General features: G+C 35.4%; 1 protein-coding gene across 5 annotated transcripts; it reads right to left on the bottom strand.

Moving 5' to 3' along the window:
- Positions 1-902: 902 nt before the first annotated feature.
- On the bottom strand, positions 903-4327 carry LOC113348145 (F-box/FBD/LRR-repeat protein At2g26030-like). 5 transcript variants are annotated; one of them, XM_026591851.1, is made up of 7 exons: positions 4111-4327; positions 3211-3293; positions 2598-3103; positions 2278-2497; positions 1833-2013; positions 1534-1692; positions 903-1334 (listed from the first exon to the last, which is right to left on the bottom strand). In XM_026591851.1, exons 3-7 carry the CDS (start codon positions 2659-2661, stop codon positions 1056-1058), a joined length of 903 nt encoding a protein of 300 aa, XP_026447636.1. In that variant the 5' UTR covers positions 2662-3103; positions 3211-3293; positions 4111-4327; the 3' UTR covers positions 903-1055. The 5 variants fall into 5 exon arrangements, 4 of the variants coding, with proteins under 4 accessions (XP_026447636.1, XP_026447638.1, XP_026447635.1 ...); XM_026591850.1 differs by having other exon boundaries at positions 973-1334; positions 3220-3293; XM_026591852.1 differs by having other exon boundaries at positions 973-1334; positions 2278-2455.
- Between the last annotated feature and the right edge of the window lie 6854 nt (positions 4328-11181).

Genomic DNA, 11181 nt, shown 5'->3' on the forward strand with positions numbered 1-11181 from the left:
ACGCCTCCACAGTCCAAAAATCCAACGCCAAATTTTTTTATTGGTAAAAAGGGCCCAACCGTCAAATTTATTGGTTTCGCCCATCTCTTGTTAGACCACAACGATCAAACCGTCAAATTTATTGGTTTCGCCCATCTGTCGGTTTTCGTGTTTGTCTACTCCACAATGGAAACAAAACGGGCGGATCAAAGAATTTTTGTAAGGGCGATCATAAAAAAGAGTACTAGGACGGTAGAACTGTTCAAGTTCACTTCTTTAATTTAAAATGTTAATACAATAATACCACTCGATAATTTAAAATATTAATACAGTAATACCTGCTAATTGTCCAAATTCACCTTCTCATAATAATTAGAATTGTTTGTGTGAAAGTAATTCCTTCAAACAAAATATCAGCTTAACAAATATAGCCATCTCTTACATACTGATTCACGTCGGGTTAAAAGTATAATCCGACGGTGAAGACTAAAAACTTGCTTCTCTCGTAATGCTCTACCACTGAGCTATGGACCCTTGGTGGTTTTATTTGATCTGGTAATCTGTTGGAGAATTCGACAGATGATTCAAGTAGCATTTGAAAAGGGTGAAACCCCTGGCAAACAATATGTCAAACTTGCCGTTTTATACCAACACCACGAAAGAGTAGTGCAAGTGTGCACCAACTAGTACTTTGGAATTCACATCCAACAACTCGACGAAATGGTGAAATTTCATTGAAGAATCAATTCTGACACACCTAATACGAGTCATACGACATCAACCAGCATTCTCCCCCAATCCATAAATTTGAACTTTTCCAAAGAATGAGAAGGAAATGGAAGACAAAAAAAATCTATACTTGGCATCAGTTTTGATAATGTTCTGCTAAAATCTATACTCCTACTGCAGTCAGGTACAAAACATTGAGCCACCTAATCAAAAAGTAAGGAAATATTAACCGATGCGACGATCTCAGTTACATAAATCTAACGTCCAAGATATATGAATCAGTACATATAGCTAAAGCATTGATTGGCACTAAACCAGCCAAAGTTTGAACAAACTGAAGCTGTATATTATAAGACCTCCATAATACAGTTACTGCGGCCTCTTGGAATTTTTATCAACTGCTTCATTATTTTATTCTGCTGAACTGCTGATAAATTTGAAAAGAATTTGATGATCATCCTCCGCAGGACTCTAGCATTCTTCAAAAATGACTTTACAGTATTGAGCTCTTCTAAGAACCCAGCAAACTCTAACAGCTTGACTAACTTGAGGTGCAACAACATACACTGAGGCACCATACCTGGTGTCCAACCACAATCAGTGCTGGATAGGTCTCCAAGAAAGCCCTGCGAACAGAATTAAGAATTTAGCGAAATATTAGAAAGAGAATGAGTTGTCATTAAATGTGTAATAACTACAATATCCGGTGAAAAGCTAGAAAATTATGTTAAGTAGGCCTAACCACCAAAATCCAAATTAATTTACGAAGATTAATTATAAAATTATTGAACCCGAGAAGGTATGCATAATCACTTGTAAACTTACCGAAGCAATAACAATTGTTTCTAGATTAGGTGAGATTCTGAGAAAGTTTAACATCGTTTTATTCTTATTATTAAAAGAGACCTCCGAAATGAACTCCAAATGGACCAAGTTATGGAACATGGGCCAATTTGTCAACAGATGGTTCAGGAATGCGAGAGCCTACGATCAAAAGAGCATAAGCTTGTAAAGCTACTGGAATCCAGTAATTAATTTGGAAAACATTGCATTATTGAGTGAAGACACATGTGCCATTAGGGTTGCAGCAGTCATCAGCTAAGTTGGAAAATAAGCATGCATACCTCAAAGGTCTCGCCAGATATCTTTAAAAGCTTTACATTGGAAAGTTTTTCAAGAACTTCAGTTGCAACTAAATCTTCCCCCTGTGGCAGAGGTACACCAAATCGTTTAAAGTCAATCTCCGCATCAACTAGTGATTCAGAGCGATGCAAAATATAGTCGTCCGCTGGAATATCGGTGTACCTTGTTCATAATGTAATTTAAGGTTTAAGATAGCAATTCTTAGAGTTGTTTACAATTATATTGAATGAAGATACAGATTAATCATGTAATATGGATACTGAGTTTCCTATATATAGGCATTTGTACTATCCTTCACAATACCAAGCAAGTTCAGTTGATTAGTAAAGTTTAGTAAAATTGCTTCTAGCTAGCAAAGACATAAATACTGTGTCTCCTTAGTAATTGTGCAATAGATTGCATAGCAGTTTAAGATTTTCGACATACCTGAGGGACTGTAGATTTGGTGCAAAAATGTTAAAAATAAATTCATAAGAGGGAAAGTCTTCATTGTAACATTGGTCATCATTAGGACCAGTAATGGACAGATATTTCAAAGCAGGAGCTGAAATTGATAATTGCTCCGATATGAACCAGTTCCACTGACAGTCCGTCAACTCCAATTCTTCAAGAACAGGGAGGTTAGAAAAGAATTGTCGAGTCAGATCTGTAGAATGCATATACAAGTCGGCATTCCTAAGCCAACAAATCTTGAGCGTTGGAAAATTTATTGCATCAGGAAGATAAACTGGACTCAATGTATCTACCTCTAAAGTAACAAGTGATGCAAATGTCCCACTTGAAGGAAAGAAGCCTATATCCGGCGAACATTCTGCGTAGAAAACAAACTCTTCCAGACTATGCTAGTAAAGAAGATAGCCATTCTTCAACCCGAGATTTTTGATGATAAAAATGATAACGACAGTCGAGATAAAATTTCTTTATATCTCGTGTCTCATGGTGAAGAGAAAGCTTATTATCAACAAAATTCATAAACCTCTGATGCTGCGATGAATATAATTCCCGGACTCTTTCAGCCTCCCTGGTTGTGTACTCTTTTAGTTCAGGAGTCCTTGGAAATTCCAATTCAAGTACAGGTACTGAGGTCCAAATGTACCTCCATCTTTTAGATAAAACACTTGTGGAAATGACGCATTTGGTCGGAAGAAAACTGAGAATGAGATTAATAAGGGAATCGGGCAATTCACTAATTCTATCCTTCCCTTGCGATTCTCCAGGATCCTGGTTTATAAGCACCATGATCTCGAAAAACCTATTAAAAATGTATGCAGGGGATGACAATCAACACCCTATCTTAACATATTAGATATAATAAATAGAAGAAACAATATGCTTCAAACTTAATTCCAAGCAAAATACCTCACTCACAGTTTAGATAAATCAAGTGAAATCGCTCCAGCTATGCACTTGCCACCTGAACTTGAAGGTTCCCTATTCCAAAACTGCCATGTAACACTAACATTAGTAAGTATTATTGACATTACTGAATACTATATGAAAAAAAAATTAAGAATTGGCAGAAAATAAGAGTGAATGGATGCTTTTAAGGATCAGATTACACCAAAAACAATAATGGCAGAATACAAAGCCAGGGCCAGGACAGCCCATGATTTGATCATATAGTAATGCGTTTCATGTCATGCATCAATCTACGAATTAACTGAAAAATTGTCTTAACTATGCTACAAAATGTACTTAAGTGTCTTTGTGGAGGAAGGGCAGTCTATGTATGTGTGTCGTCTCACTATTAACTCTCGCAATGTTCACCCGCCATCCTTCTAACTACTTAAATCCTCTATACCAGTACACAAACAGGTGACACATGCCCTAGAAATTAGGCATGCCGCATTTCTCTTGTAGTATCTAAGGAACTGTAGGAAACAACATATCTAACCAGTAGACTTGAACAATAAAGCTAGCAGAAAAGGGAAATTGCAGGATTGTTTTCATACTGTGAGATAGTTGTTTAACACATTTCGAACTAAAGTTTGAAACTGAAAAAAATTCCCAGCATCTACACAACAACTAATCCAGCGCATAAACTAACAAAATGTGCATAACAAAGGCAATAACATTAAAAAAAAAAAGAAAAAAAAAAGAATTGATTTCCAAAAATATGGATGATATTATTTTTCTTAAACCATGTACTGATGTCGAATCAAATCCCAGAAATTAAATTAATCTACATTGAAGATTTGTTTCTCAACAGAGAGATCATAATGAGTTTTAGTAAAAGTATGGTTGGAGAGTAAATTGTACCTCGGAGTCATAGTGAGATAGATTTAAATGGTAATCTCAAAAGAATGTCCTCTGGAACAGGAAAGCTTGAATGATTTACTGCTTCTTCTTGTTTTTCTTCTATATTTATGCTCAGGGTTTTGGTAAATGATCTGATGAAAAATGAAAATTTAGTATTTATGACCTGAAGTTTGAAAGTTTATTTAGATCATTTGGGAATTAGGGTTATTAGCAGGGAAGACTGAAGAGCTGCTTAATAGGAAAAGTAGAGGCAGGCGGAGGTAACAGTTTAATTATTCCACGTGTTAGTAAACGAGTGGCATCCTCTGAGGCTGTCTAGACACCGTTGGACTGTAATTTTTTTTATATTGACACCCAAGGAAAATTACACAAGTTTGTGTCCTATAACCTATCTTTGAGGACGGGAGGCTAAGGGCTATAGCCCACCCCAGCACTCATTTTGACTTGGGGTGAGCATGGGCCGGTATGGACCGGTTTTCACCTCGTCCGCATCCAATCCAATACATTATGGATTTCAAATTTGGCATCCGCATCCAATCCAACATCTAACGGATTTACATCTAACAGATGTACCGATGAACGGATTGGGTGCAGATAATCCAATGAATTTGTGTTAATTAGTTAAAATTTATAATGAAAAAATAAATCACATACAAATGACTTCTTATAGAACCTATGCATTTTATATATGTATACAAATATAGAAGTGTCATGGACAACACTCCAAGCAAACACCTAAAAATTATAAAACTATCCATATATTTTTTAGAAACTATATAAATGCTCTTAATCTAACGGGTATAGATGTCCAACGGATTTTTAAGATTACATCCGGGGCCAATCCGTAATCCGTTGGATTTCAAAAATCTCATCCACATCCAACCCATTAGCGAACGGTCCGGACATCCATTCACAAAAATACGGTTGGTCCAGGTTAAATCCACGGATTACGGGTAAAATGTTCACCCCTAATTTTGACCATGGGAAGGGTCCAAAGAATTTTTTTAGCCCAACCAAAAAAAATAGTCCAGCCCCCTGAGCTAGTTAGGTGAATGATGATCTATCGAGCTCTAGTTGGTAGGTTCTGTACTTTATTCTTTACTGGTATCACTGATCAGTTTATTAGCTAAATCTTCTTCATATTCATGAACCATTTTCAATTTGGGGTTTACATTTTGTGTCAATTGATTGATGTGAGAATTGGGCACGAAATCGGTTTGATTACTCACAAAATTGGTCAAAAAGACCAAAAATGAAAAATCCTGGGTGAAATAGATTCTTAGCTTTTGATACTGTTCATATAGCCAAAAGTCAGAAATATACTGTTTATATAGCCAATTTGGATATTTCACCCAGGAAAATTAAAACAAAAAAATATGTGTTACCTAAAATACCCCCGAACTTTTTAAACTCTTCTTTTCAAAGAGAATTTCTTTCTCTTTGCATAACTCCTCGTCCCTGAGCTCCTGAGAATTCCTCACCTGCAGAATTCGATCGAAAATTCAGAGCTCGTGTATTCTTTTTTTCATATTTGGTTGATCAATCATGGTGATTAACGATTCTTGAATCGAAGATTAGATTACTCCACTTTCAAGTCATCTAATATCATCAACAACCAGTAACACAAATCAGTAAGTTTCAAGTTTCAATTAATCCAATTTTGATTTCGTTTTTGTCTAATTCTTTGTAATGCATATCTGGATATGTCGATTTTGAAGTTTCTTTATCAATTATTATGGGATTTTTGACTATCTTTTGGTTTTAGTTGTTGATTTTGATTATCTAGGGTTCTACTAATAACCAATTATCTTTTGGTTTTAGTTGGTGCATGTAAACGTGATTATTTGTTTATATCCAATCGATTGATTGTTTAAACCTGCTGAAACAATATACACAGATTCAAACCAAATTGATTAAAGTGATAACAGAAAATGGGCTAGATGATGGATGAAACAAGATGTTAACTGAGATATGAAACTAGATGATGGATGAACTGAGAGATAACCAAATTTCGGTGTTTTGATGTGAACTGAGAGATGGCTATATCATGGATAACCAAATTTCATTGTTTTGATGTGAACTGAGAGATTGCTATATCATGGATGAACTGATTGATAACCAAATTTCATTTTTTTGATGTGAACTGAGAGATGAAACAAGATGATGGATGAACTTAGGTCTGCAATTTGTTTTCTAAAATATTAATCTATTTGGAACTCAATTTCATCCATCGTCTGGTTTCATCTAAAACTGGACTTTTGGAGATGCTTTTTTACTTTTGGTGTCTTTTTCAACTAGTCATTCAGATGTGGTTACTGAAAAAGATATGCTATACATTTAAATACATAGTGGTATATACAAAAAAAAAATGGTAAATGGTAGTATGTCAAAGTGAAAGCTAGGCCTTACATTGTATGGATTCATCCTACACTTCAGTTATAGAGTTGTTGCAGAGCATGGTGATAAGGTAGTCTGTATGCCATTTAGAGGAGCTTCAGTTATACATTCAGATTCATAAGATTTGTTTTATATATTTATTGTAGATGGATCGTCATTTTCTTTGTGTGGTTATCCGGGGAACGGATGCATGTCCATACCATGTTAATGTGAAGTCAACAGTTGCTGAGTTGAAGTCGCATGTTTGTTCTTATTGGAATAACATTTCACCGGACTCAATTCAGTTTGTATTTGACTATGAGGGAAGAAGCAATGTTGTTGACAGTGATGTGAAGCTCAGGTCTTTCTTTGCATTGTGTATTGGTAAGGAGTTGTCTTTCTTGGAGATTCGTTTATTTGAACGTGTTCCTCTTCGTGCTCCTGATTTTGTTCGTGAACCTACTATGAGCGAGTTTCGTTTAGCACCAGACCCTAGCAGAGATCAGTTGGTTCATCTTCCGAGCAGCAGTACCTTCTTAAGAACATCTCCAGCCTTCATTCTCTGCAGTTTTTTACCATGATATCTTTATTAGTTTATTCTTTTCTGTAGCCTCTTGTTGCACATTTAAGATTCATTTACCTGGAATTATATTTTCGCAACTAGTATTTACCTTGGATTGTTTCTTTTGTTCATAAAAACATATCTTATGGTATTATTTTTTCAAGTATTTCTCTTCAGTTTTATAGTATATATATTATAGTCTTATGTTGATTTAGTTTAATTGTACATTTCCTTCAGTTTTCACTGTAAATTTTGAATGTTTGCGAAGATTCAAATTTAAATGTACAGGATGTAACCAGTTTCATCCTGCCTATTCTGGAAAAAATGAGATTTTTGGCCAGGATGTAACTGGTTTCATCCTTCACATTCTGACAGAAATACTATTTTTTCTAACCTGCACACTCTGAAAACAGTTTTTATACAGGCTTGGATGTAACCAGTTTCATCCAAGCCTGGTTACATTCTGACAAAAAAATCTTTTTTCAACCTGCAAATTTAATCATTTATGGCTAACATATTCAAACACAACTATCATGAAATTGAAGTATAGGCATTTTTCAGTAAAAAAGTTCATATTTTAATTAAGACGAATCCACGGATCACAAATTTATGCGAAGACATAGTCCAACAAAAAAAAAGTACTTCCGTATGAACTACATTAATAAATTTTTTCTAAACAACCTAAACACATCAAACTTTCCAGCAGCTATTCTCATCAGTTAGGATTTCATATGCGAGATTTATTCGTCTTGTGCCCATCTCCTCTCCAAGAGTATCTTTTCCTTCAAAGGAGTAACCGTTTGTCATTGCCCTTTCAATGAAGTAGATAACATACATCAACGAATCAGGACTGCAAGACAAATGAATATGTAATGTCAGTTTACAGATCTAGAAAAAAAATGTAATGTCTGTTCAAACTTCGTTTCAGTTTGTATGTTATAATTTCAGTTCAAAGAGTTAACGACCTATTTTCGCACTGTTGTGGACAATCTGATTTCACGACGACATCAACGTTATCCGCAATGTTGCTACATTCGGCCTTGCCCACTTTTCCTTGTTTGATCGCCTCAATAAAGTTCCAGAATTTAGTCTTCCTTAACGCAGCCTCTTGTCTTTCAGTAAATACCAGTGATTCCAGCACTTCAACTGTCGGTTTCATGTTTGATCGGAACGTCTTCTTTCCTTCCTTTTTCTCTGTCTTGTCTTCATCCATTTCGGCACCCACATCATCCACATTCCTTGTGCTAGACTCACCACTCACGCTCACATCATGCTTTTTCTTGGATTTTATTTCAGCACCGGCACTCTTCTTACTCTCCTTTCTACTGCTTCCTGCAACAATTTGGATTTAACCAGTTAAGTCATATTTTAAATCTGTGGATGAAACTCAATTACATCCCATCTTTAATGTTAGATGAAAATCATTTTCTGCAGGTATCAGATGAAACCCAGTTACATCCTATATATAATAGTTAGATGAAACCAAGTTTCTGCAGGTATCAGATGAAACCCACTTACATCCTATATATTATACATGTTAACATGGTCTGAAGAAGGCAAAGAAAAGGAGTTTACGCTGTTATTAGTCCCATAATCACACCAAATTAAGACCACCAAAATATGCTAACCATCAAACACTTCCTAACACCAAACTAAGACCAACGATTAGTTCAGTTTCATCGTGTTTACCCCAGTTACATCCTAACTTAAACTGAGATGTTTAGTTTAGTTTTTCCAAAATGAATCAACTTATATTGTCTACATCCTAACTATACAGATTTAATCCATCATCTGAAATTAGTCTACATCCTAAATACACCATTACAGTATGATGTTATTAGTCCCATAATCATTAAATTTAATACCACCAACAGATCAGTTACATCATAACTTAAAGTTTAATGAAAACCAGTTTCAAACACCTGCTGAGCATCACTTCGTAACCAAATGCAAACCCAATTTCATGCAATCCATCCAAAACATAACCAGATTCAATCCATAACATAGATTTTCATACAACAACCAAATTAAATCATGATATAATTTATTACCAAAATTCACAACATACAATACTATCATGCTAATAGTCTTATATTCAATATAGGATGTATCTTCAAACCTGAACTAAACTGGTTTCATCCAGTTTTAATCTGCTGAAAAAATATACACTGCAGATTAACACTGGATGAAACCAGTTCCATCCTGGTTAAACCTGCTGAAACAATTTGGATAACCAGATGACCCAATTTCACTTCAACCAATTTCACAGTGAAAATACTTAAATAACCAGATGCAAACCAGTTTCATAGCCAAAAGATACTAATTGAAATGAAAATAAAACAAACAATTCAACACATTAATCTACTGAATGAAAATAATAACAACCAATTCAACAATTTAATCATGCAATTCTGAAATTTAGAACAAAACAGAGTTAGGGTTTGAAAACTTACGAGTTCTAGGAGACATTCTGTGGATCGATTGAAACCCTAACTCTTCCAATACACTGAAATACTTGAAACCCTAATTCTCAGAAACCCCTCTTGTAGTGTTGATGGTGTTTAACAGACGGTGGATGAAACCAATTTCTGGTAGAGTTGATGGTGCTGAACCGGTTGATGAAACTGATTTCTGTTAGTGATGATTTGTTAGTAGACGGTGGAGGAAATCGATTTGGTATTTTCTGGTGACGATGAAGATGAACGTCGGTGGTTTGAAAACTCACAGAGTTTTGTGTTTGGAAACTCACAGATTTTTTTGAGAATATGAAGATGAGAGTTGGTTGTTCTGGTTTTTGTTAAAGAGTGCGATGGTTTTGATGAAGAGAAGGAGAACGTGTTGGACGAACGGTTACAAAAGGGTAGTAAGGTCTCTCCACATTAAAAGATTCTTCTGGTCATTTGACCCAGGCCTAATTCCTACCTGTCCATATGGCCCAGAAAAGGTTCCCTTTTGGCTATATAACCCATTTTCTGTTGATTACTTTGTAATTTGTAAGATTTATCTCAATTCTCAAATGAAGTTACCTTTGTTGTTACTCGCTGGCTCGAAAGTGCTGAAGTGGTTAAAATTATTATATAAAACCCTAGGTGGAATGAGGAGAAAGTTTAAAATTGTACTCTTTCCATCCCCTATTTAGCGAAGGAGTTTTAAATTTTTGTAGCTGGCTCTCTAATAGTGACCCAAGATTCAACATTTTTGAATCGCACACGTCATCAAGATTCAACATTCAAGCGTAGTGGGAATTCAAGATTCAAAACAAAGACGCCATTTGACAATGAGTAGTGGGAATTGAAATGGCGTCTGATGTATCAACCGTTAGATCACCAATAAGACTATGAATCAAACGGTCTATATAATCCTGATGTTTAAATTTTCATAAGGTATTTCCTAGACACTATTTCTTTTGGTGTCTATGTGTTGATTCCATCTCACGTTTTACGAAACTAAAGAGCGCTTGTTGAATTCAACGAATTTGGGACACAAAAACGACACTTCTTGGGGAGAAAGTTGAATTTTACCTCCCCCATTAGACCCAGCCTCAAAAAGGTGGAATACCAATTTCAAGATGGGTTTTTCCTATATATATGTTAGAATACGGGCATCCAACTCAAAACCAATTGGCAATGAATGGAGTGGCTCATAGAGTTATAAACCGCGGGATCTTAGATTGCCCATACAATGTGGGACTAATAATCTCAACACGCCCCCTCATGTGTAGCCTCGTTGGGTCTAACACGTGGACAATAAATCGGGTGACGTGGAGTAAGGGTACAGTCAAATGACTCGACACATATAGCCTGCTCTGATACCATGTTAGAATACATGCATCCAACTCAAAACCAATTGGCAATGAGTGGAATGGCCCATAGAGTTATAAACCGCAGGATCTTAGATTGCCCATATAATGTGGGACTAATAATCTTAATTATATATCTCCTTAATTATTATACATTGATAATAATGTTGGGAGCGAAACGAAAGTTAAAACAGTAAAGTAGATAGATACCTAAGAAATCAAGAAAATTTCTTAATCTAAATTTTTTTACAATATCCGCCTTTATAATATGAACGAAGGGAGTATTCAGAAAAAAGTTAATTACATAAAATTAAAGGCCAATAAAATGTTGAGT

Source organism: Papaver somniferum, chromosome 2 (genome assembly GCF_003573695.1).
Source record: "Papaver somniferum cultivar HN1 chromosome 2, ASM357369v1, whole genome shotgun sequence".
NCBI classification, from domain to species: Eukaryota; Viridiplantae; Streptophyta; class Magnoliopsida; order Ranunculales; family Papaveraceae; genus Papaver; species Papaver somniferum.